Below are 26,757 nucleotides of genomic sequence, written 5' to 3'. Positions count from 1 at the left end.
CCACAATAATCAGATTTAGTTCAACCAAGCCATTTTTTAGAAGCTGGACAATTAGACATTTTGTGTGACACCATTATAGCAGTGGGATATGAACCCAATGTAAAGACATGCAGGGGTTTGAACACAAAACACAATGACACCCAGCTGTAGAACTATGAATTGGCCAAAGAATGTAACAACAGTGTTACAATAACCAAACAACAGTGCAGAGAATCGGTGCTTAAGCAGGACTCGGGTAGAGCTTAATTTTGGTTTAATTTCTCTTACACGATAGTACAAAAACATATAGATACACTGCTATTGCTGCCCTCTAATACATCCTTTATATACCCATATAACTGGCCAAAATCACACCTGGACTGTCCTTACCTATCAAATGCTAAGACATTTTTAAAGATGTTTGATACAACACAGGGATCTGCAACACTGGTCCTGGTTTCTGTTCAAGCTGGCCACTGAACTCTAGACCAGTTTGTACAAGGGAACTTTTTTTTTTTTTTTTTTTTAATGTATACAAGGGATGGCTAACCCCGGTCCTGGAGAGCCACGGGGCCTACAGGTTTTTGTTCTATCCAAATCGTTGACTGCTTAATTGAACAAATTGTTGGTCTTAATTTGGCAAGGTATCAAAGTATCCATAGATTGGTGATTTAGAGACTTGGAAGCCTGCAGGATTGTGGCTCTCCAGGAACAGGGTTAGCCACTCGTGATCTATACTCACTGCCTATTTAGAGGTACTTGTAAAACTGGACAGATTTTCTCTCCAGGACCAGGGTGGCAGAGTCCCTGGCCTCAAGGCCTTCAGTGAAACAAACAAGGCTTGTTTTAACATCAAAGACATCAAAACAGTAAAATGCAATGATGTTTTTTGGAGTTTAAATGGAGTCACCACTATACTTCACCAGACATGGGTCAATGCTACGGAAACAAGATAAAGAATACTCTGTGGTGTATACTTTGTGGTCTACTGAAATTTGAGATCCATGGGTCCCTGGGGCAGATATCTGTTCTCAAGCCCGGCCCAGTCCAATGCTCTGTAGTGTTGTGAGCTGGCCGTGCGATCTGAACAACGGAGAAATACTTAGTGACGAATATTTTACATGCCGCCCAGCTCTGAAGCTCCAAAACCAAAAAGGGGAGATGTGATGTCAACATGCCCCACGAATGACAGATGAAGATGTCAAACTTCTGCAGAGGTGTCCTTCTGGGTTGGTCCGAAGCACTTGAACACTGAGGAGCATCACAAAGCACCCAGGAGGATAAGGGATGGAGATTACACCACAAAGGTCTGAAAACAGAAACCCCTCTGGGTATCACATTCACATGCGACTGTTGTCAGTGGTCTGAATTTTGCCGATGCTGGGACCTGAGCGAGCTGATAAAGTCCGTTTCTTACCAATGCACACAATCCCCACCTCCCACCCTTAAAAGATCAGGCGAGACCCTCAGGCACAGCCAGGCCCGAGTGAGCCAGCAGCTCCCCATCCCACAGGGCAAAGGCCGGGCAGAGGGGGCTCTTGAAGGAAGCCTTGATGGAATGGACGACCTGGGAATTCTGGGGATCCACCAGGTCCAGTCGCCCACCCTCGTAGTCCAGCAGTAGGCCAACCCTGTCCGGCTTGACCACCAGGGCGATGGGTGCCATCTTGTTGGTGGTCATGGCGTACCACTTGCGATGGACGTAGCTGAAGACCCAGGAGCAGCTGTTGGTGCCCACGCACTCCTCCCTGGACATGGCCGGGTCTGCCACTCCGATGCGGAACTCCTGCGACTTGGAGACGGTCACCTCCCAGTAGTGCCGCCCCCCCATGACCGAGCTGTCCCCCAGGACCACGGCCCAGTCCAGGAAGCGCTCGGGATTGTCCGGCACCAAGGTGGGGTCCAGGCCCAGAACCCGGTAAATTACACCCATGTCCTTCTTGAACAGGTCCAGGCTGCTGTGGGCCGTGCGCTCGTCCAGCTTGAACTGCAGGTCTGAGGAAGGGAGAGAGAAAGGGAGAGTAATATAGAGAGGCAGAGAAAGTCACTTTAAGGTCACTTTCTGTACCCATAAATAAAATGTACCAATGACTAATTGTGGATATTGAATATATGAACGTACAGTACTGTGCAGAACTTTAGGCAGGTGTGAAGTAAGAATGCTTTCAACAATAGACATGTTAATAGATTATATTTATCAATTAACAAAATGCAAAGTGAGTGAACAGAAGAAAAATCTACATCAAATCAATATTTGGTGTGACCACCCTTTGCCTTCAAAACAGCATCAATTCTTCTAGGTTCACTTGCACAAAGTCAGGGATTTTGTAGGCATATAGTCAGGTGTATGATTAAGCAATTAATTCAATATGTAGGTTGAAACAATCATTAACTGAAACAGAAACAGCTGTGTAGGAGGAATACAACTGGGTGAGGAACAGCCAAACTCAGCTAACAAGGTGAGGCTGCTGAAGACAGTTTACTGTCAAAAGTCAGACACCATGGCAAGACTGAGCACAGCAACAAGACACAAGGTAGTTCTACTGCATCAGCAAGGTCTCTCCCAAGCAGACATTTCAAGGCAGACAGGGGTTTCCAGATGTGCTGTCCAAGCTCTTTTGAAGAAGCACAAAGAAATGGGCAACGTTGAGGACCACAGACGCAGTGGTCGGCCAAGGAAACTTACTGCAGCAGATGAAAGACACATCATTTCCTTTCGCAATTTGAAGATGTCCAGCAGTGCCATCAGCTCAGAATTGGCAGAAAACAGTGGGACCCTGGTACACCTATCTACTGTCCAGAGAAGTGTGGTCAGAAGAGGCCTTCATGGAAGACTTGCGGCCAAAAAGCCATCCCTCCGACGTGGCAACAAGGCCAAGTGACTCAACTATGCATGAAAACACAGGAACTGGGGTGCAGAAAAATGGCAGCAGGTGCTCTGGACTGACGAGTCAAAATCTGAAAAATATTTGGCTGTAGCAGAAGGCAGTCTGTTGGCCGAAGGGCTGGAGAGCGGTACACAAATGAGTGTCTGCAGGCAACAGTGAAGCATGGTGGAGGTTCCTTGCAAGTTTGCGGCTGCATTTCTGCAAATGGGAGTTGGGGATTTGGTCGGAATTAATGGTCTCCTCAATGCTGATAAATACAGGCAGATACTTATTGTAGAACCGTCTCGGAAATAAGTGGAGAAGTCGTCGAGATAAAGCAAATAGAACTTTAATCAAGCCGGCTTGGAAGCCCCACGTCAGGAAATTCCTACAGTGAGAACTTAATGTTTACAAACATGAGTGCAGCTTTATAGGAAAGTGACGTGAAATCTTATGGTCGTTCATCCAATCAGAAGGTACAAGTCCGGGTCCGTTTACGATCTGTCCTCCCGTGGAGAGGTGATGGATCCAAAAAGCAGATGTCTGTCTTTGATGTGCACTAGGAAGATGTGATCCCACGGTCGTCATTTACCTAGTGTCAATCGCCCATTAACAGAAACAATTCCTGCCTATCTGGAGAAACGATTAAGTCACAAACAAATTTTCAGCAAACAGCTGTAGGCTATTTCGGCACTGTGTGATCTTTTATTACTGACAGGAGTTTCTAACAAATTAACCTTGTTGACCTTTTGCTTAGCCTGCTAAAGCTAATCTGCTCAGTCTGTATACAAGCTACTTCTAATGCTAGTATTAATATAAAACATTATATAATTATCACAAACCACTTTCTTCAACTTTCCTATACAGAGTCTTCACTTATCCATCATGCAATACCATCAGGGAGGCATCTGATTGGCCCCAAATGTATTCTGCAGCATGACAACGACCCCAAACATACAGCAACAGTCATTAAGAACTATCTTCAGTGTAAAGAAGAACCAGGAGTCCTGGAAGTGATGGTATGGCCCCCACAGAGCCCTGATCTGAACATCATCGAGTCTGTCTGGGATTACATGAAGAGAGAGAAGCAGCTGATGCTGCCTAAATCCACAGAAGAACTGTGGTTAGTTCTCCAAGATGTTTGGGCCAACCTACCTGCCGAGTTCCTTCAGAAACTGTGAACCTAGAAGAATTGATGCTGATTTGAAGGCAAAGGGTGGTCACACCAAATATGGATTTGATTTAGATTTTTCTTTGGTTCACTATCTTTGCATTTTGTTAATTGATAAATATAATCCATTAACGTCTATTTTTGAAAACATTCTTACTTTACAGCATTTTTTCACAGCTGCCTAAAACATTTGCACAGTACTGTATGTTTGTACAATGTTATTCCTAAAACATGTTATAATATACTTTGATACTGTATTCCAGTGCCAAAAGGAGAGACCTGCCACTATAACAACTATCACATTAGATGATCTACTCCAGGATTTGAACTTTGGAGAAACTGCCCTTTACTTGAATGAAAAACAATAACCTTTGTGTACCTAGTGATTCAATAAAAATCCTTCCACAAACACGCAGTTTTACGAATATACAGATATTTGCAAATGATAAAGTCCAACTACGAACCAGAGAGCTTTCTTAAGAAACCGATCTGAAGTACAAGCAATAGTATCAATACATCTGTATTACGTGCTGTGTTTTGCATTAACAACAGTGATCACCCATTATCGACATATATAACTATTATTAATATCAATACTACTACAAGAACAACTACTACTACTACTACTACTACTGCTAATAATAATAATAATAATAATAATAATAATAATAATAATAATAATAATAATAATAATAATGCATTTTCAATTTGATAAGTATATGACCTCTAAGCCAGACTGTAACGACAGCCCAGGCAGCCACCCAAGACCCTATTCCTATTGCCACCTCCCTCCTATGGTGACAGTCGTAGTGGTTAGACAGTCTGGACACTCACCCCTCTTCGCGGTGTTGGTGACATACAGCCGGGTCCCAGCCGTCCTCAAGCGGGACTGTCTGCACAGCACGGCGCTCAGAGCCCGGACTCCCACACACGCTCCGAGCAGCATGTTCCTGCCTGCGGCCATGTTGAGTTCGGCTGTGACATCAGCACACGCCTCCTGCATGTGACAGAGGGACCGAGGCCACACCGGGCGCCGCCATTACCCGCATCACGTGTTATGGGTAGAAGGGTAAGAGCAGACTGCAGCCCGGGGTCTGGCAGTGGTCGAGTTTGAAAAATACTTCCCTGCATGTGAAATATATTGTACTTTATTAATGATTCAAGGCAGTCAACCAGAATTAAACCCACCCAAAAAAAAGTGTCGCAATTATTGGCACCCTTGTTTTCAGTATTTTGTGCACCCTCCACTTGCAAGGATAATGGCACTGAGCCTTTTTCTATCATTTATTATGAGATTGAAGAACACATTGGAAGGGATCTTATCTGCATGCTGCTTTATATTCTTTATGTACAATACACATTTATTTGAAAGTTTAACACACTAATTAAGGTTGTCATCCTGTACTGCCTATATGAAGCAGCTGAGAGAAGTCAGTCTGTTATGGCACCACCTCGGTCAGTATATAGGTCTTACCTGTACACAGTTACAATGGAGGCTTGCAACAAACAATCCACAAGCAATTCCAGTGTTCTTTCGTGTGTGTTTTGAAGGCATTATTTATTGAAAATGTACAATATTTCACAAAGTTTCCTACTGAGCATCATAGCGTAGGGAAATATCAGTGTTATGGATGATAATTATAATGGAATATCCCCCATGGTCTATGACTTATTTTTCCATTACAATATAATCAAAAAATGTATTACCAATGTTTGTAACTTGGGTATTTGCCAGTCATTAAATCTTCGACCAGACAGGCCCCTTGCTGCAGGCTAACAGAATTGCTTATGGGTGAAGTCATTGTATTAATACATTTATATATATTTCTCGTTTGTTGCTCACAAGCATTCAAACACAACGTGCAAGGAACATTGCACGCGAAATTCTGCACTTCTTTTCTACAACCTTTACATTACTTATGCAAATACAATTATAGGCCCTTATTTCTCTACTATAAATATGGAATAAGATAAAAACTCACCTGTTTAAATGAGTGGAAACACAGCAACAATGACTGATATATGAACTAATGCAGATCAGTCAGCAGATGTATAGCAGTCTGGTGAAAAACATTATAATGATTGTGGTAAATGAGAGAGAATGGGCTTAATTTATCACCCCCACACCTTAATCCAACCCCACCCCCTCTTTTTTCTGATCTTGATGTAAAAGCATCTGTGTCAGATATATTGCCTGAAAGGGAGACAACCATTAAACCTAGAACTCAAGCTGTGGACCCCTCAAGATTTAATTTCTCCTGTAGGTCTTCATTATGCAAGAGGAGTTTTTGGTTTTCACTGTATTCATACGTTTTTATTTCTCTGGCAGTTTTTATCAAAGTGGGGTATACTAAATAATCATAGAGCTGAACTGAATTGAAGTCCTAATCATTCTAAATGCAAGCAAAAGCTAAACCAGGTTTGATGCCATATCAGACTTGGAAGCCCAGAAAAGTATTTCTCCCACTGGGTGCTGTGCTGTCCAAAGTAAAACAAAGTGTATTGCATCTGTGTCGCTGTACAAACAAGCAATGGAAAAATCAGCATTTTGCAGCATTTTTGTTGTTAAGCTGAAGTTACATGTCTGGGTGTGTCTGCCAGGATGGGTATAGATATATCAGAGTCAGGTGGTTTTGGTCAAACAACAACTTTATTTCCAACACAATGCAACAGTGTCCACTCTGGAGCTGGGCGGGAGGGGGCAGGATCGGTGTGGTGCCCCCGTATGCCTGCTGTCCTGGCAGTCCCCTGAATACTGTAGTAAAGAAGCCTTTAGTTGCTGGCCATGATCTGTCAAAGAGAGAGAAGATAAGATAGGCACACACGGATCAATCTATGAGATGCCAAAGCTTAGAAGTATAATTTCAATCTACATAAGAGACCAAACAAGATTTTTCCTTAAAATCCTCTGTCACCCAACCTGGAAAAATGTCTCTAATTTAGACTCTAATGGGATTTTTCAACTCTGTGTCTGACGTAGCAGGAGGATCCAGCTAAGATGATAGATTGGTTGATCAATTAAGAGCACTACACATTTGTAATGCTTTAAAATGTATTTTGTATTGATTGTATTGCAACACTTTTGCAATCCTTTAAAATGCTTCTTGTGCAAAAAGTAAATAATCATAATAGTAAAAGGATAACCAAAGAAAGTGGATTCATTATGAATTTAGGGCTTCCCACAACCACCCCCCGTTCTACTTACACTGTCCATCCAGCCAATGTAGGCAGACACCCTGGTGAAGACAGTGGGTTTTCTGTACTGGTTGCAGCCACTGGCCGACACAAAGCTGGTTACGCCATGCACCTGGTACCCTCCATTGACCAGACAGTTCAGGGGTCCTCCAGAGTCACCCTGTGTGTCGGGGGGGTAGAGCAGACCCAGAGATTTTAGAGAGCATTTCTGGCCTAGATAGTACTAGTGGAGATGGTGGAGTTTCAAAGCTGCAAGTTTCGAAAGTTGAGTTTCAGACATACCTGGATCATACTGGAATGAAAAAAAAAAAAACAGTCTATCTCAAGGCACTTTAGCCTCCAGGATCTGTCACTTTAATACATCCCTCTCCTTCATCTGGCTTACCAATCAGGAAGTGCAAGACAGGTGGGCAGCATCACAAAGCATCATCGGAGCATCACTCCCCCCAGCACGCCCGCCAGCAGATCCAGTGGCGTACTAACCTGGCAGCCTGACTTGTCCGCACCGCCGGCACACACCATGGTGTTCTTGACCGTGGAGCCCCACCAGGAGCCGCTGGAGCAGGTGTTGTAATCCACCACGGGCAGGTAGGCCTCCTTCAGCACGGCGGATAGCTGACCCCCAGCTACACACAGAGACAGCGGCTCTTCACATATGGACACTCTGTGCATCAACTGAATTGATTGCTAGACCAACCAATGGCTTAACTGATTTGCCAAGACAACAGGCTGCTTTGCTTGCCCCACGATTACTTAAAGGGACACTTACTCATAGTGCGCCCCCAGCCTGTGATCCAGCATTGGTTGTTGTTGGGGAGGACAGATCCAGAGTTGGGGAGGGAACCCAGCTGGACATAGTTGTTGATGGTGGCATCCTGAGACAGTCTCAGCAGGGCGATATCGTACCTGTAGGACAGAGGAACAGGGCAGGGTTAGAAAACGTTACGGGACGGCCAACGATCAGCAGCGGGGAGGGCTTTCTGGACCAGGCCAGCGCGGTCAGGGACACGGACCCGTTGGCAACGTTGTTGGAGTTCCAGTTGGGGTGCAGGAAGACGCGGTACACGTTGATGTACTGCTCCGTGCCCTCGTTGCGGTTGATGTTGTGGTCACCCACCACCACACGCAGAGTCAGTGACCTGCGGAAAATACACAGGGAGCAGGTTGGGAAGTTAGCACTCCTATTAAACTATGCTTCCTTATGCTCCAGCCTACTTATGTTTTGATAGCACTCGTGGGTTACCTGTCCACACAGTGGGCGGCGGTCATCACCCAGCCCCTCCTGATCAGAGTGCCCCCGCAGGTGTGGTAGAAACTGCCACCTGAGTTGTACTGCAGAGAGATCTGAGGAGCAGAGAGAGAGAGTGTGTGTGTGAGAGAGAAAGAGAGAGATGAAACAATATTCATTGCTTATGCACTCTTAAAGCTGGGGGTGGGGAGGTGGGGAACGTAAAGTAACCGCAACCGCAAATCTCTGCTCATTACATTCACTGCCTGAACTGTAACTTGTACCCTCCTGTCTGCCTGTATTTCCCATCACCTAAGATCCAACGGTTTGAAACACTGGAGAAATTGGATGAGGAGGCCCAGGGTGCAGGGTTTGAAATTGCAGGTGTTTCCTGGGAGAGGCAGGTCAGCTAGTCGACCACTGTGGCAGGAAGGCCGTAACGTGGTGCCACTCACCTGCCAAGGCCAGAAGTGTGGCTTGGTTTCGACTCCGTTCACCACACGCTCCTTCGCGTTCTCCAGGTATTGCACCTCATCCCCCCATGCTGCCGGCCACATGGACACACACGTGGGCAGAAAGACAGACAGGCAGAGGGGGGAATCATTAGTTAGGCCAAAAACACAAAGAGGAACAGAGTACACTATTGCACACACACTTTTCTCTTCCCACTCTCCGACTAAAGTCCGCACACACTTCCTAACACTTATATAGTTGTACTGAGAACATCTACTCCTGAAAGAATACCTTGAGCAGCATAACATAGAAACCTGCCCGAAAGAACAAGAGAAACTGAGTAAACCTTGTACAAGTTTACCCGTATCAATTTACCACAGGGTTTTGCACTTTTTACATTTACAGTTATACAGAGCTCTCCTGTACCTCTCTACAGCGAATAAACCCTGAGCTACCATAATAGACACACCTTAGAAATATGGATCATGGTATTCCCAGGGTCCATTGTAGTAAAGCACAGGGAAGGATTGTGGAACTCATAGTCTTACCGAGCGCGGCAACGATCGTCAAGAGCAGAAGTCTCAGCATGGTTGTGGATATTTCTCCGATGGTGAACTGAGGGTTGGCTGCTCCTTTTTATACAGCCCAGACCACTATCCCGGCCCTGACCCGGGGTTAATGGCTAACCCGTTTTGTTCTGTTCCACCCCGTGAGAAAGGCCCAGCTGAGCCGATCAGGTGCCGCTATGCCTGAGTTATCGCTGGCACCAAGGTCAGTTATGGAACGCGATCTTGATCTCTGTATGACATTTTTTAAGATTTTCCCGCGTCTCAAACAGTGTGGGGGGGTCAACTGAGGGGCTGGCGATGCAGTGGAATATTAAAAAGAATGGGCAGTTTGTCACCACCCCCCCTTCAGAATTTCATAGTCCAATAACAATACAAGCCCAGACGCACACTTCCTATGCATGTGGAGAAGGGCTCTTAGTTATACAGTGGTGTAATGCAAGATGGATTAGTGAATTTGTGTAGTGAATTATTATTATTATTTTGTGTGTCTGTGTGGGGTCAAAGTTCCATTAAAAAAAAGGCAATAATCTGGAGATCCTGTAATAAATCAGCACACCATTGCAGACAGAAAGAAGTATCGTGTTGACGCATTACTCCATGGTGTCTGAGAAAGGTGCTAAGTTTAGAATCGAAAGAAGCACCAGAGACCACTGCTCTTGCCATTTATAACCCCCAGTGACTATACAGATGTTGCCAAAGTAACCATATTCTGACTTCACTCCTTATTTATGCTTTGTGGTTTGCAGTCACTCCTTAAAAGATACTAATAAAACACACACACACACACACACACACACACACAGTCATCTTCATGGCCCTTGAGATCATTGAAACACGTTTATTGATCTGAAAGCTTCAGACAACTTATATGCATATTTTTTTTCCCCAACATCAGTTATCAGTAACAGTAATGGGCTCTGCTGTATTTGGTTCAGAACTTTAAAACCAGTCCGTATATCATGATGACACCGGCAACTCTGCGATGTCTTACTCAAAGAAATTAGATTTCTCTACATTTTACCACTAAGAATACTTGTGCTTGATAAACCGTGCCACTGTTACAGTACACAAATATGGGCCATCACCGAATACATATACTGACAGTGCTTTGCCTAATTGTCTTACATAGGCCCTTCAAAATGCAGTACAGACTAAATAAACCCTTACAGTCACAAATGCGGTACAGTGTTGGTGTCAGTGCAGATTTTTTTTTTTTCCCCTCTCTTTACAATTACCTTCAGAATACAATCCCAGAGGCATGTTAAAACAAGGGGGATTCTAATACTTCCAACAGTTGCCAGTGGGAGCATAACGCTGCGTGACACAATCTATAGGATGCAAAGTAAACAGGTTTTATCTTGGGAGTTGAGAAATAGCACAAACCAAGGCCAACACTACGTATAGAGTTGGACTGGCCTTCTAACAATCTGGACCCCCTGATAAAATCATTAATTCACAGATATATATAGATGACAGTCTCCTTTTTATAACATGTGCCGATTATTTGTAGTGCAATATAGGGAGATCAACACATCAGAAATTAAAATTGATTAGAAGCTCTTATAGGCAATTCAAGATTTTTTTGTATCACTTATAAGGAAGGAAGTTAGTTCTAAGAGCAGACATTAGATCCCTAAAACTCCCTCAAAAGCAATCCCCTGTGTTACTTACTCTCTGCTACTGTATCAAATGCCCAGTCAGATGTTTTTGTGTGACATGAAATAAAAATAAAAACCTTTTTTGTACAAACTGGAATTTTATTTAAATTGCAAACCGTAAAATACAACCATAAACAAAATTACAATATTAAAATAAAAAATACAAAATTTCCCCCAATATGGGGAAGAGAAAAATCCACCACAATCCAGAGTATTTTCATTGAAGGCGAGCTTCAAATATTCTCCTTCGCTGACATATTTACAACTAGAAAATGCTTGGGAAAAAAAAAGAAAAACACACACACACACACACACACACACACACACACACACATCCACACACACCAACAACAACAAAAAGCAGGACTGACCCGGTGCAATTGGTTCATACATCAAGTTTTCAAAATGAGCAGCAGAGCAAATGTAATAATGGAAATCAGCTTTCTTTCAATATCCACTCCCAAACAGATGTCTTTCAGGGTCTGTGGTCAACAAAATCAATTAGCAGGAATTCTCCTGCTTTCATTCAGTACAAAGATATACAACTGAAAGAACCAAGAAAGACATACTTGGAGAATGAATCCAGTTAGCATTAAAAACAATCACATGCTTCTGCAAACACAATTCCTTCTCCAAAATGTTTCTTTACCATGTTTTGCAGTGGCTTAATTTGGAGTCTCTAAAAAAAATTTAAATAAAAAATTAAAATATATAGGTTTTACATTTTCCTACAAACAGAAAATATCCTCCTAGGGTTAAATCAGAATATACATAACTAGGGTGAATCGCTCATGTTCCTGGTAAGCATGATTCAATTAGGATTTTTTCCCTCAAATACATCTAAATTAAAACTTCAGAAAGACCCAGAGAGAACAGAAATAGACACTACCGAACTGGCAGCCCCTGTGTGTAATACTAAAGACTTAAATTTGAAAACTTTAATGAAAACAACTTACCCACTATGGCCGTTTGCTGTGCTGCATGATTTGAAATATTTTATCCAATTGAAAAAATATATATACACGTATATGGTTTTATAATAGAATTTTGTTATTTGTGTCTCTTTACTCACATTAGTGTTGTTATGCTTTTATTGCCAGTTACATTAACAGCTGCTTAAGGCAAGCACAAACAGGAATGATATATTTTTACAAATTAAACGTTTAAATGGATCCCAGTTGTCACAATCATTTTTCTTGTTCAGACATCATGCGATTCAAGCCAACGTCTACCATTCCCTGGTGTATCCCTTATAGGACAATTTATAACTAATGCACAGACCTATCTAAGCTCTTAAACTGCAGGGGTGTTTGTAGAGATTTTTTACAGATAAACTGGAATGTATGTGTATATATAGGTTTATCTATACAGACACATGCACTCATTATGCATATTGCACTAATTACATTCATAATTCAGATTGGACCATCGGTAAAAGGAACAAATAAGCGTTTCTTCATTTATAAAAGGACTTGATAAGCAGTGAGAAAAAAAAATGAGCACATTTTGGGTCAGCCCTACTGATCTACACCTAAGGAAGAATGAAACGCGAGATATAAAACATATTGCACTTACAACACATGGTAGGAGTGTTCCTAATAACCTGGCTGGTCCCTTAATATCTCCGCCTTGTGGCTCCAAGGCATCGATTTCTCTCCCAGCATCCCAGTTCTGCACATACAGTGTAAACCTGCCTTCTCAAAGCCCACCCTGCAGGCTCCCCCACCCACCCCCACAGAAAACAACACCACACAGGCTGGACACAAACCAATTGTTAAGACTGGGCTTGATGTTGTGCAGTTACTACACACACCTTCCTCGTTAGGATCTCTTCCATGGTGACGGAAAAGCTAAAGAGACCAGGGCCAAGACTAGAGACAAATTATAGCCCAGCACCGGATGGCCATTTTCATTGGTTAATGAGTAGAAGCAGCAAGCTTCTGGCAAAAGTAAAAGGGCAGGTTTGTAATGTAGCAATTAAAGGGGGGATCAAAGTTCTCGTCATTCAATCCCAGCCAAGGACTGAAAATGATTGCATCAGCTTACCGTCATACTGTGATAACCGATTACAGAGTTGATAAGTGGTTAAAGAAACGGATCAAGTCAGTCCAGTAATGAAAGATTAAAGGAGTACGTTTCTTGGTCATACCTACAAAACGGTGTATAAAATGCTGCGTTTTTGGGGTGTAGAGATCAGACAAGATGCTGTCCATCCTGTGCAGCTCAGCGCAAACTGTGGTCAAAAGGATGACCCCCCCGGTATTAGGAACCCTCCAGATTAAGTTAATATTATGTAAAAACAAAAACAAAAAAACAAAAAACAGACCAAAGCCCAAAACATATTTCTTCACTTCCTGGATGAAGTTGCACCTGTGAGTGGCTAGTTCAGATTGTCTTTGGTTTCTTGACAGTCAGTGCGGGTGGACCCTTGAGGAAAATGCAGTTGTTCTGCCGACCTTTGACCTTAAACCCCCACCTTTGACCCCTTTGGAAGGCCCCCCTCAATCTGCACACTGCCCTGGTTAGTTTCCTCTCCAGTTTCAGAGGAACGTCTGGTCTCTGTTCAGTATTCAGAGTTTGTCCCACTCTCCCCCCTGCTCTCAGTAATTTTCAAAGTAAGCAAGAAGCTGAACTTATTTTCAATTTGTGCCATCTTCTTGGAACAGTTTAGCGAGACTGATTTTCAAGCTCTTAGCACTCCCAACATTTCCCACATGTCTGCTGTTTTGAACATCTCACTTTGTTTCCTTTCTATTCCACTGATTTTCAGCTCTAGGCCTGAAGGACACTTGGGTCATCTGCTTTTTGTTCCAGAAGACTAGGGTTAAGAATCATGGTTGTATTCTGATATTTCACTCTTTGGGGGGAGGGTAGCTATAATTTACTAGCACACAAGTCTTAAGACTGACCTTTCACCAGTCCAAGGAGTGAAATAACTGTTGCTTTACTACAGGAGAAAAGCAAACAAAACTTTGCCATGACCTCAGACGACACAGGAATCTTACGGTCGCCCTATTAATGCAATGACAACATTTGCCAAGTCCAGATTCGATGTCCTTGTGCATGTGGAGAGGCTGCTGTACTACCGGTCTCTCTCCACCTTCAAAAGAGCGGCAATATATTGGAGCAATACGAATCTGAATGACACACTAGATGGATGAAAAACTCCCGTGGGGTAACAGAACTGTCGGGGGGTGCTAGACAGCTTCCACAGAGGACCACGGACCCAGTCTGCTTGGGTTAATGTTGATAGAGATCAGAGGATCCTAGTGGCTTGAGTGCAAACAGAACCCGCAACAGTGTCATTCTTAAGTGGCACCAATATGAGCCCGACTATGAAAAAATAATTAAAAGAACCTGAAGAAAATAAAATGTGCTCCTGGGTTCCATCTCCAGCTGGTTAGTATTCATATACGCGTGTTTTGGCTGCAGTCTTAAATCATACAAGCCCTGTGTCTGGAAGTCCCCACTCCTTAGAGACTTAGCCAGACTTCTGCAAGACAAAATTAGAAAAAGCAAGAAATGCACTTAGCTGAACAATCCAAGTGTTGGACTAATGTAAGGGGGAAAAATAAATAAAATAAAATCAGTCCCAGCGTAGGAGTAGGAGATAAACCTGGTGTTTCAGTCCATAGACCAGAGGAATATTGGCAATGCAAAATCACAGCCCTGGACGTTACGTTTTCCCATCTTCTTCCTACTAATTGATAATTCTCTCCCCGATGTCCGTTTGTAGACCTTTTGATTCTTTGGCAAAAGGAGCAAAATCCACCCTCCTTTGCTGGAATATGCTCTGCGACCGATTCTAGCACCAAGAGAAATAAAAATAAAACAACCCCCTCCCCCCCAAATGACAATTAAAATCAAACCAATTCCCTGACACAGGAATGCATGTATCTCAAGTGTAGGCTGAGGATAACCGTCTTCCACAAACAAAAGTGAGTCCAGAGATCGCTAAGCCAATCGGTGGCGTTTTGGAAAATAGTTCGTAAACGGTGCCTGTTTCGATCTGAACGTCACATCCACCGTGAGGCTGTTGTGAGGTTTTGTACTATCCTGCATTTCCTCTTGAAGAAGGCTCCCAGTAGCCCACCCCAACCCCCTCCTATAAAATAAATTTAAATTATAAACATTCATTTGGTTTTGATTCATTTTTTTTTTAGTGCAGCAAAGTGGAGTTCCAGTGGTCTTCCTCCTACATCTAAACTGCAGTCTTCCTTTACAGTCTTTGGATTCCATGGCAATCTTGTGGGTAACTCGTTTTGGTTTTGTTATTTTGCGTTATTTGGGGCCCGCTTCGGTTTTAGGCCTCTGATGCAGCCTGGGGCTTGAGTTGCGCCTTCTCCATCGCAGTGCCGTAGGGTAGGGATCGTTTGAAGAAGCCAAGCTGGAGGAGAAAGATAAAAGGGTATAATTACAGATGCATAAATGAATAAATACATCACGAGCAGCCTTCCAGTTAACTTTCCTAATAGCTCACATGCACCAAGTGATTACAGAAAATTGCCTACTTTATGGTAAATTTAGTATTAGGGCAATGTTCTTCATAACAGAAAAAAGACCAAAAAATGTCTCTATGAACTAAATATGTTTTCCCCTAAATCATGTAGTAAAAACAGAACTGAAGGATCCAATGATTTGAAATAAATTAAAAGGCAAATGGAACTCAACATACAAAAGACACATGTGCACACTTGCACACGCACTGTGATTTTGACGGAAGACACTTTGCTAGGACAGCAATAAGTCTGGAAAACTGAAACGTTCTGGATCACTCACTTTATACAGCACGTAGATGAGCAGGGCTAGTAGCAAGAGGCCAGCTAGAATCGCCAGGATGATGATCCACAGAGGCACAGCATACGGGTTCTCGGGCTTGTTCCAGATCACGTGTGTGCTGACCTGCAGAGGGGAAATACAGCACAGTCAGACTCGCGCAAGGTGCCCAATATCAGCGCTTGGGTCTGCTTAGAGAGGCCCAACCAGTGAGAAACAAAAATAGGGGTAACTTCTTTATTAACAGTGCCTGCAGATGCTGGCAGTGAACTAGCAGGAGTGTGAGGGAGGGAACCTGCCTGTTTGCTTCCGGTGGGCTTCTCTCGGGGCAGGATCTCGTAGGGCATCTTCTGCACCTTGTAGGTGGCAGTGCACTCCAGCACATAGGGGTAGGATCTCTGCAAAACACACATTCCCACAAGGGGTCATTCACTCCCATGGATAAGATAACTATTGCTCCTTTACCCACCCCCATCCCCAGCCTAGTTTATTGCTCATTTATCTACTTCCTTCACAACTAGAAGTGCCTACATTTTGGGTGTTTTTTTGCTATGGTTTAAATAAGCGTGAGGCAAGAGCTCACTTGGGAACAAAGATTAATTAATGTGGATGCAATGCGTCTTAATAAATCACGTGAGTTTTCTGGGCCCAGAAGACTGGTTTGTAGAAAATAAACATGAATTCCTTAACACACCCTAACATCCTCATAAAAAACAAAAACACGCACACATTTGCAAAAACCTTGTTGGTTACACACACTAATTCTCACATTTGCCACAGTCTCCCAACACTGAAAACAACATCTTAATATAGCACCGTCTTAAAATAACTGAAAATTAAAAACTAGTGGAAGATACCCATTTTTATAGTGATTTACGATAGGGAGTGTACAGCTCTCAGCACTGAACAGGCAACTATGCGATTTGATGGAATTGCCCAGTAGGTGGGGGTGTCGTACCGTCTGCTTCCATTGCTTCAGCGCAGATGTGATCATTTGAACTATGCAGGGACTAGGAAAGATCCCGTCACGTAGTGGGGAAAACTATCTTGCGTCAAACCAAGCTGCTAGTAATGGCGGGGAGTGATCTATAGAGGGCGCCAGGAGGACAGGAAACGGCCGTGTGCCTGGCGTCTGCTCCAGAACAGCCAGTTAGACATTCCATTCCTATGAGGAGTCCAACCCGCAGAGCTAATGGATTTTCAATGCACACACACACACACACACACACAAACACACAGCACCTTGGATGTCTGTGCGCAGCGCTCAGCATGTGAAACTCGCTGTGTTACACTGCAAAACCGCTGGCCAATGAATACAGAGCAGGTCCCGCTTTGTGTGACAGCAAAAGTGCAGGCCAAAACAGTCAGGACTTACCCCCCCAGTACTTCCACATTGCTAGCACTTTATAGCAATGGAAATTGAAGGAAGGCATTGTATTGCTCGTGCTCAGTTGTCCAAGTAATACAAATTACCTCTTGCAATCTCCTGGGTTATATCTGTCCTTGTATGCACGCTTCTACACATGCCTGTACATCGGATTATTACAATAATGTTCCAAAAAACACAGAAGGAATTTAAAATTCTGCTGATATCTTGCATGTTCTTCAATCTATCACTGTTTTCGAATGGTGGTAGAAAGACAGCTGAGAAATGTAATGGGCAGTTTGCAGTTGTGAATTCTCCCCCACCCCCACCACCAACAAGACATTAATTAATCTGTGTCTCGGTCATACAGTACGATCAGTGAGGGCAGCACACTATTAAAGTCTAAGTTAGAAACTGTCTGATGGGTATTAAAGGGTGATTTATTTTCATCTAACCATTTCAGTTGCTTGTATTTTAAATTATTGTATTATTCATTTTTAACCCCTACAGTCTCAGAACCACTATTTTAGAAGACTGTAGCTACGTATTAGGACAAAGTGTTCACTGCCAATCCACAGAACTGCAGTGAAGATCAGGAACGGAGGTGTTTGATTGGACAGCATTGGCAGAGCTGTGAAAAGTGTCTGAACACAGCAAGTGCACTTCACCCTCACACCTGCCGTCACTGCGGTTGGATACCGAGATGAGCGGAGGTGGAATGGAAGACGAGCATTCGGATTCTCAAGGACTGGATTTAAGGAAATAACCCCCCACCCCCTCCTGCCCCAGAGCCAGACTGCTGCCTTCTATGTGGTGTGCCCCCCCCGATGCCCTCACCTGTATGAAGGTGTCTGCCCACACTCGGGAGCGCACTTCCAGGATGGCGCTAGTGCCTCTCTCCAGCAGCCCCACCTCACAGCGCAGCTTCCAGCACTCCACCTGCCCGCAGCTCTGCAGGACACATGGACAGTTAGAGGAATGACAGACAGAGCTTACATACAGACAGTCAACGGACAGTCCTTTTAATTTTTTTCAATGACATGCCACAACTTTGACCCTGCCAATTGGTAATCAAGTTTGGTACCAGTAAAAACTAAGACCTCATACACTCATCCTCTGAACTGCCAGGGAACTGGTTCTCTGGTTCACACGGCATTTTGCCCTGTTGTGCTTTCTGACCCAACGAATTGCTCTCCCCCCACCCAAACCACTATAAAAACTCAAGCTAAGTGTAATCGCTTTACTAGCCTATTTAATAAAGGAGATTACATCTGAGGAATCCTGTTTGCCATTTACTTTTATGTTAATGAAAAGTGTGGGGGGGTGGGTGGGTGGGTTCACATATTTGTGAAGTGATCCTTCAAAGCAGAGCAGCTGGCTGGTGTGGTTATTATGGTTAATGGAGAAGCAGAGGAAACCCTGGCGAAGTCAGACGAAGGCCATAGACACAGTGACAGGCGAGGCTATATAAGGTAAGAGTAGGGCCACCATCCCAGCTTGCTACCAGCAGTGGGCCGTCTCCGTGACGAAGACCGGCCGTCATTGGGGTTGGGGAAGACGTTAAGGCCTACAGCACAGTTCGCAGCCTGGGCCTGGGTTTGTCATGGTCCAGCGCCAGCCGTGCTCCAGGGCAGTCTGCTCAGCCAGCACTCCCTGGAGGCTTCAAATCAAGGAGGGTGCTGACAGCGGGCTGGATGTATTAAAGGATGCAGGAGAGGGTGGAGGAGGTGTCAGTGGGGGTGAAGCTTCTTGCGTTGGAAACTTTTTGGTCTTATAAGGCCAGAGCAGTGGATGAGAGAAACCCTTTCTTTGTTTTCGGTCAGCACTGCCCAGGACATTCCTCAGCCTTCCGCATTCGAAAGCTTTTAAAATTGCCATCTTGATATGCGGTGGAGCGTGGCGAGATCAGTGATCAGAAAGGGCCCCCGGCACTCCCCCCTGCTTTCCCCATAGCTTGTAAACCAGATGAAAGAATACATTTGCAAACGTCTGTAAAGGCAGGAAACCGGGGGTAGCTTGGGCCAAGGAGTAACTGAAGCGCTGTCAGTCCAGGTACAGCTCAGATGAAATTCGAGTTTAGTGGCGTATAACAGGCCCAATCTGGAGCGTGGTGGTATGCATAGCCTTCATGCTCAACCGAAGAAGTCAGAGCACCATCCATTAAATTGATGGGGGGGGGGAGGGGGGGCAGATAAATGAGCAGCATTGAAAGACAAAGGCTCTTTTCAGCGACAGGTGGAGTGATTAAGACACCTGCCCCTGTCCGAGTCGCACTCGCAGGCGCATCAATGGGGCTCCTGTCCGAGTCCACTCACACTAATTACAATGGAGTGGGGGGTGGAATCACAGATTGGCCAGGCACTGAATGGCCCATTCCAGTGAGCGACATCAAAGCTGTGTAATAAAGCCATCAGGAGCTGTGCCTGATGACAGGACACCCCTCTCCTTCACACATTCCCCTGAACCAACACACCTGTGGTATTCCGATTCCTCTCAAATTTACTTGGAATACCTGTATTAGTGGAGCTAGGTAGCAAACATCAGGGCTCGGGACCAAATCTTTCCCAAATCTTCCCATTGAACGGCCCATCAGGACGTTTTCAAGTCGAGACCCGCATAACGCGAGAGGACAAGGCCGTTTGCAACGCAGGGATTCCACCGTGACTGACGCCACATTCCCACACAGCTCAGAATGACTGGCATCCCATGCTTGGTCTTCACCCTAAATACGAGGCGTCATACCTGATCGACGTTTCAGCCCCTCGAGTAGGTGATGTTACGTCCGTCACAAGGGAATTTCCACATACACACACGCACAAATAGGGAGATCGCTCACCAGGGTGCTCAGCTCAGACAGGGGGTCTCGGGAAGTGTCCCTCTTCTGCATGTGGTGGTCCAGGTGTGGGGTCTGGGCGTGAGGCTGCTCTGTGGGCGACTGCTGCAGCTACAGAAGCACAGAAAGAACAGTTTGTTATAGTCTAGTATTCCTGACCGGTGTTTCACAAGACGTTTGCATATGTGCTTTGTACAGAAAAAGTCAAAATATACAGAAGATATGATTCGAATATACAGAAGCAAATCCACATAAGAACTAAAAGATTTTTAAAATGTACATAGTTTTGTTTTTAGTATTGTCCTCTGGTCGGTCTTGGATATGAAATACAAAAATCAAAAATGTAATGCTAAAGAAGTACCAAACAAAAGGGGGACAATCCACCAACCGCAGGATCGGGAAAGGAATAGAAATTCAACAACATCCGGATTTGCGTTGTAGTCGAAGGCATACATTCCTGTACAGGCCATTGTGACAGGGCTCACCATGTCTCTAGGGCTTTCAAGAATGTACAAACCCCTTGTAGTCAGATACTTGTTTTGAGTGTGGCGAGTGTTTTTTAAAATGGGCTGTGGTGAGGCATTTCGAATCCAGGGTCTCGGCACGACAAAGCGACACAAACTCATTGTTCCCAGAGCTTCCTGTAGAAAAACAGCGTTCCTGGTGGAAACGGGGGCTTCATACCTCAGGAATGTGTTCTTTGCCACCTACCCGCAATGTTTTTATTGTGAAATCAATTTAAAACGTGCACAGACACACACACGCTGAATACAAATGTTTTGCAACTCCAGTGCTGGGAATATGGTTGTTTTTGTTCCAGCATTCAACTTTAAAAGTCCTTTTAAAAGGTGTGCTGCTTCACACTGTATTGAAACTTGTATTAGAAATCGCTGGGGATAAATTAATTGAAGTGAAGAGAAAATGAAAAATCAATTCCAAAATCTTATATAATGTTTTAAGATATAGATAAACATACAGAGACATTTTATAAAACCCATAGATTTTATTACTATTCTGTAGCACCCACTTTTTACAAGGAATTTATGGAGCATATTTCATCCAAATTTGTGTAAATGTATCTCTTCTTCCCCTGCAATTACGGTTGTGCCTCTCTGGTCAACACAAAGTTTTCCCAAAGAACTGTAATTGCTTAGAGCCCAGATGGATTTTTTATTTTCTTGCAAGTCCCCTAGGAAGAAGAAGTGATTTTCTAGCTGCTTGCAAAGGGATGGTGACAAGTGTCCCTTAGGGTTAGGCTTGGCAGAATGGGAGAGAGGGACTATAGGGGACTAGGGGATGGGTGTGACCGAGCAAACATCTGGAACATCTGGGAGGCTGTGGGCCAAACGAAAAAGGGCTGGCTGGCTGTGTGCAAGGGAGCTCCCTGGGGGCAGAGCGAAGCAGAGCAGAGCAGTGAGAGATGGGGCCCCATTTGCACACAGAGATGCAACAGGGAATGCTGGGATCACATAGCTTCCTCCGTGTGCCCAGTGGTGTTGGCGATCCCCGGCAGTTGGCTCACTGGTACTTGGCTGTTTAATATCTTCTTGCCCTTTTCCACGACAGACCAGGGGACCGAGCCAGTTTCTACCAGACATGGTCGATAAGATCTGGTTTTGTCAGTTTGCAAATATCGCCGTCAGTTTCAAAACTACTTCTCAGAGAGCAAGTAATATGGAATGCAATACATTTCACAGTATTAGTACAGGTGTGCTGGTTATTTATGTATGCATTTCAAACCTTGTCTAGTTATCCAAGATTGGTATAGAAAGGTTTACTCAAAAGGATCACTTTCTACGTGGCTAATAAGATTGGAAACTGGCTTCAATTGCGATAATGTGATGCCTATAAAAGGAAATGGGAACTCGTTGAGCTAAACAGATCCAGCCAGCACAATAATTAATACAATACAGTAATCGAGGACGGGGGGGGGGGGGGGGGGGGGTGTGTGTGTTATAGCATGGATGAGTGGCAGTGATTATGCTAGCTGGGGATGGGCTGTGATCTCATTAAGGCGGGTGATCTATGAACTCTTTGTGTGAACGTTGGCAGCAAAATGAGAAGCTCTTTTTGAAGTCAGAAAGCAAAACGCAGTGAAACTCTTCCCACAATTAATGGCAGGCTCTTGTGGTGAAGCCTTTGGAGGGTAGAGAACGCGAGAGAGCAAGAGAGAAACCCCACCGTGCTGCAGCCTTTTACAGTATGACACTGATAAAAAGGTAAAGATGGTGCACTTCGAAACTACCACACAGCCTCCGATTGCCGCGCTGGTCATGACCCCCAGTGCCCCGCCCCCCACGCCTACATCACCACCCTCTTCCCATCCCCTGAAGGAAAAGTGAAACCTCTGTAAATGGCAGCCACATTGGGTCACATCTGGTAGCATTTAGAATCAATAACCTCTGTCAACACACACACACACACACACACACACACACACACACACACAACCCAAGACAGGACTTCAAACATTGCACGAGAATCGGTCCATCCCATCCCCAGGGAGATAGAAAGGGGAGCTCTGGCAAACTGTACTCAGTATGTTTTTTTTTCCCTGCAGCAGGTCACAGACCACGTGCGTCTACAGGGGAGCCGAGTGGTGTATTCTGACATGGGCTGTATTTGATATGCATGTGCTCTGTTCACAAACTGGTATGTCACAAGTGATCATCGATTTAAGAAAAGTGAAATCACATGGGGGTTCATGTTTTGGTTCATTTTACTTTGGTACTTCACAGATTCCCTGAAGAGAAACTACCTCACTATATTACAGACTGTATTGGGTTGCCCGTCTTGCTATAGTAATGGAGTTACACCGGGAAACAAAGTTAATTTGGAAATCCCACATGGACGCCTTCCTGGTTGCATGACCAGTTATTTTGGAAGAGAAGGTTTTTCATGCAGAAATCACATTCCATACGGCACCTACATGGGAGAGATTCGTCCGCAACATGTGTAAACTGTGAAAAACATGCTGTCAAGGATGTGCATGCAGACACGTGCGGCTATTTGTGCATGGAATTGTTCTTCCGCAGTGACTACACTATATACGTTTATGAAATTTGTATCAATAACTACTGGAGCCTCCCAGATGATCAAAATTAAACATATATGACAAGAAAACTTAATTGAGAAGTTTATACAGAAGCTTTTAACAGGTCTGTGTATGCCTTTATCTTTAATACTTACAGAAGACTGTAATTATTATTTATTTCTTAGCAGGCGCCCTTATCCAGAGCGACTTAGTTTACACAAGCAATTTAAGCACTAAAGTAGTAAGTACACATTATAGTTCAATGAGGTAACAAGTGCAGATATAATACCGTTAAGTCCTAGGTATGTACTAAAGGAAGGGTAGGCGTAGGAGAAATCACTAACAAGTATAAAGCAAGCAGAAGCATACAGGTAGTTGTAAAAATTGCAAAATGTATACTCTGTACTGGAATATTTTCTACATTATTTCCTTTTTAAGTGGTATGTTTGCTACCCTGGAAACACTGTTCCCCAACACAGAAAACACCCAGCCGAGATGTGGTACATACTTGAAAACAAGAGCTTTTCACCTGCAAGGCATTTTTCTCATGAATATTGAAAAGTTCAGCAAAATATTGGGCCGTGAAATGCATTTTTCATATGCACATCTCCTAGGTTATAAGAAAAGTTAAGTGTATTTGAAGTGTAGCTGTGTATTGTTCAAATTAAGAGTGCAGTAAAAAAAAATGACAGCCACTTTGCCGTTCTTTAGCGATGTATACACTCTCAGCCATGAAAACATACCAGTCTAGATACTCAACTATACAAAACAGATTCTGGGCCGCTTTGTTTTTGTCAGCTTGGTGTGGAGACAATTTATAGACTTCCGACTCTACAATTGTACCTTTGCTAGTGGCTGGCGTCATATTACGGAGAATTCAGGCCCTAGGTCACGTGTTGCTGCCTACCTTGAGCTGCAGAGTGTTGATGGTGGTGTTGGTCGTGCAGTTCAAGGGGCCCTGGGTCACAACCTCCACTGGGTACATCAGCTGATGGTTCTGGATTTTCATTGGACAGTGCAGCTCCAGGAGGGTGTGGCTAATCAAACTGGGGCCATAATTCAGTAGCTGTGAGAGAGAGGAAGAGGTCTTTCTAACTAAACAGTTATAGTAAGGGGTATAGAGTTGTAATTATAAAATCATTTTTTTTGTGGCAGTCTAATGTTTAGACATTCTCTGGTCTTAACTTCGTTCAATCAACTGGAATCCCCTCCCCCCATTTTGGTTGAACCACTGTTCAACAGACCTAGATCTCCACAATAACTGAGGAATGAATGCCATGCAGAATGTTTGTTTGCCATGACATTTCACCTTAGGCATGACATGCGAATGGGCATGTTGTGGGGTATAAAAGGAAGCCCCAGGCCCCACTGCCCAAGAGTGGTCCCTACCAGTGTCAGTGTGCGCCTGGGAAATTTGAGTGTCTCACCTCGTACACGTGTTTGACTTCAGGCCCCACATCCTGCTCAGTCACTGGCTGCTTAGTCGACTTCCAGTTGGCCAGAGGAAACAGGATCTTGTCTGGGTGAGATACTCTGTGAACGGTGAAATTAGCCATTAGCATACGTATCCAATGGGTTCCAATGGGAACTCCATAAGGTGGAGTAACAGACTAACACAGACCAGCACAGTACATATCAACACCATTGGAAATTACTGAAAAACAAGGGAACACCCTTAATAAAACCATGTTATAAGTGCACACATCCCAGGGAAAGTCACCAGGGTTATCTTGGATTAGGGGCAGTTCATGGCAATCTGCAGATTCCTCATTACACAGGGTGACAAGAGCTGCACTGTGATTAATTTTGTGAACATGTGATTTGTAGGCATTAGAACAAGATAAGAAATCCTTGTGCTTCCGTTTTGCCATCGATTGCTGGGTCCTCACCCCTGTAAGATGACGTCCGCCCGCACCGCCACATCCAGCTTGTAGGCCATAACCTCACTGCGAGAGTTATTCTCATTTTTACTGTGGACAAGAGAAAACAATTTACCTACTAAACACATTTGATTCAGGCAATGTGTGAGGTTGTAGTTTGGTTGCCATTTCAAGATTGACACATATGATCAAAAGTAACCTTTAATTTTAGTTTTATATACTATTTATGGTTAATGCTGTGCAAGAGATGCAGGCAACAACAACAAAAAAAAAGTCAGGTACAGTAGGGGACGTACCTCCGGATCTGGAAGTCGAACTGCACAGACTGGCGATTGTCTTTCAGATGGGGCACGGTGAAGCGCAGACCACCCCAGAGCTGAGGAGAGAGGGAGTGTGTCAGAGTGGAGGGGCGGGGCACAGACGTGCTAATGAGGTCCCCTAGTAAATTATGAATCGGTGCTGAAGTGAAACGGATGGCAGGGGCAGCCTGCTCAGGTTTATTTGCCTTGTCCTCCCTGCAGAGCCTTGCCTGCACTGCAGCTGCCCCTACCCCTGGCCTGACCTACAATAGGTGCCTTTATGTGCCTATACGAGACCCTTCTGCTGTACGTGCACCCCATTTGATGCATTTTGGGGTTCAAGAACAAAAACAAAATCCAGATTTGTATTCCTAAAGCACTAATGACAACGCTACATTTTCCAAAGCAGAGATCTTTTATACATGCAGGGTGTTTTGGAACAAACGGACGTGGTTCGACAAAAGCCTGCGTTAAGAAGAAACGGAGAAGAAGTCGAGTTCTTACATTGGTCCCGGACTTCATGGGATTCCCCAGGTCACAGACCACTACCCGGGTCTGGTTCTCTACCACGTAGCTGCAGGTCAGCTGAGACAGGCTCTGCAAGGCAAGCATCACAAATAGAAATATATGTACAATGAAGTCTGACAACGGGGCTGGAATGACAAACCAGCAGACAGTGGTCCAGTGGGCCCAGGCTTGAGAACCACCACCTTAGATTAATAGAATCACTGTAATCATCCTCTGATAGTAGCTGGGGGTTGAGAAGCTACTGAGTGCTCTGTGGCTACCATGCAAAGGGAGCTATACTAAACAAATTGATTGCTACTTCACAGTGGCACCACCTTTCTTATCCTCCAGCCAAGGGGAACATACATTTACACAACAAATCTATGGGGTGCATCGGTCAGCTTTTTGGGGGCACCTCGTGCATTTACCGTTAATCTATGCTAACGGCCCTCACCTCGTTGTTGCGCACGATCCCGCTGTAGTCCGCCTCCGGGGGTAGGAAGGCGTAGAGCTCAGCCTCGTAAGCGCCGCCCTCCCCCTCATTGCGTGCGTTGAAGGTCAAGGTGAGCGCGTTGTCATCGCCCAGGAAGACGTCCGACTTGTCGCTGTGGAGGGGAAAGCGAGAGTGAAGTCGAGGCACATACCCTGGCCCTCGTACCGTGGGCCCGAGTTCAGCCGCAGAGCTCGTGTTCAGTACTGGAGCCAAGCAGGCCTTTCCAATTAGACCCAGTGGTGGTTTTGAAGCTCAGAGACTCCAGCTGAAAGTTTCAGCGATAACTCGGAGGGAAATTGGTGGATGGTGTGCGTTGATGCGGTTAACTTGTTGATAGCTTCTTCACGATAACAACCCCCTCCCCCCCACCCTTCCCCAGGCCCCGCTAGAGAACCTGAAGTTGGCCCCAGGATTTTATACGCTACAATTACAACTCTTGGAACAAGAAA

At 44.5% G+C, this 26,757-nt stretch overlaps 3 protein-coding genes across 3 annotated transcripts in view; all 3 read right to left on the bottom strand.

Annotated features, from left to right (window-relative positions):
* Window positions 1-236: 236 nt before the first annotated feature.
* On the bottom strand, window positions 237-5,012 carry spryd4 (SPRY domain containing 4). Its single transcript, XM_066708287.1, has 2 exons — window positions 4,852-5,012; window positions 237-1,974 (listed from the first exon to the last, which is right to left on the bottom strand). Exons 1-2 carry the CDS (start codon window positions 4,979-4,981, stop codon window positions 1,433-1,435), a joined length of 672 nt encoding a protein of 223 aa, XP_066564384.1. The 5' UTR covers window positions 4,982-5,012; the 3' UTR covers window positions 237-1,432.
* A 1,636-nt stretch (window positions 5,013-6,648) lies between these two features.
* On the bottom strand, window positions 6,649-9,522 carry LOC136752731 (elastase-1-like). The gene is made up of 8 exons (XM_066708283.1): window positions 9,442-9,522; window positions 8,896-8,984; window positions 8,456-8,556; window positions 8,226-8,351; window positions 7,982-8,118; window positions 7,696-7,838; window positions 7,223-7,372; window positions 6,649-6,807 (listed from the first exon to the last, which is right to left on the bottom strand). Exons 1-8 carry the CDS (start codon window positions 9,479-9,481, stop codon window positions 6,790-6,792), a joined length of 804 nt encoding a protein of 267 aa, XP_066564380.1. The 5' UTR covers window positions 9,482-9,522; the 3' UTR covers window positions 6,649-6,789.
* A 1,676-nt stretch (window positions 9,523-11,198) lies between these two features.
* The window catches only part of itga5 (integrin, alpha 5 (fibronectin receptor, alpha polypeptide)), a 55,643-nt gene continuing 40,084 nt past the window's right edge, over window positions 11,199-26,757 (bottom strand). The window contains exons 20-30 of the mRNA XM_066708282.1: window positions 26,270-26,420; window positions 25,813-25,905; window positions 25,306-25,385; window positions 25,019-25,099; window positions 24,557-24,662; window positions 24,037-24,195; window positions 20,099-20,206; window positions 18,100-18,213; window positions 16,196-16,294; window positions 15,900-16,022; window positions 11,199-15,507 (exon numbers count right to left, since the gene is read on the bottom strand). Of these exons, the coding sequence (XP_066564379.1) occupies window positions 15,424-15,507; window positions 15,900-16,022; window positions 16,196-16,294; window positions 18,100-18,213; window positions 20,099-20,206; window positions 24,037-24,195; window positions 24,557-24,662; window positions 25,019-25,099; window positions 25,306-25,385; window positions 25,813-25,905; window positions 26,270-26,420 (1,198 nt within the window). The 3' untranslated portion in view covers window positions 11,199-15,423. The remainder of the gene's footprint in view (window positions 15,508-15,899; window positions 16,023-16,195; window positions 16,295-18,099; window positions 18,214-20,098; window positions 20,207-24,036; window positions 24,196-24,556; window positions 24,663-25,018; window positions 25,100-25,305; window positions 25,386-25,812; window positions 25,906-26,269; window positions 26,421-26,757) is intronic.

Source organism: Amia ocellicauda, chromosome 7 (assembly GCF_036373705.1).
Source record: "Amia ocellicauda isolate fAmiCal2 chromosome 7, fAmiCal2.hap1, whole genome shotgun sequence".
NCBI lineage: Eukaryota > Metazoa > Chordata > Actinopteri > Amiiformes > Amiidae > Amia > Amia ocellicauda.
Note: the sequence above shows the minus strand (reverse complement) of the source record. Positions and strands in the feature narration are given on the sequence as shown.

Bases quoted from the DNA above. Each gene is read 5' to 3' on its own strand.
- LOC136752731 (XM_066708283.1), bottom strand. From the start codon at position 9,481: ATGCTGAGACTTCTGCTCTTGACGATCGTTGCCGCGCTCG. The intron at 8,985-9,441 runs GTAAGACTATGA...TGTGGCCGGCAG, and splicing joins GACGATCGTTGCCGCGCTCG to CATGGGGGGATGAGGTGCAA. The intron at 8,119-8,225 runs GTCCGTGTCCCT...TCTGTCCTACAG, and splicing joins TCCAACAACGTTGCCAACGG to GTACGATATCGCCCTGCTGA.
- spryd4 (XM_066708287.1), bottom strand. From the start codon at position 4,981: ATGGCCGCAGGCAGGAACATGCTGCTCGGAGCGTGTGTGGGAGTCCGG. The intron at 1,975-4,851 runs GTGAGTGTCCAG...TCCCTTCCTCAG, and splicing joins CACCAACACCGCGAAGAGGG to ACCTGCAGTTCAAGCTGGAC.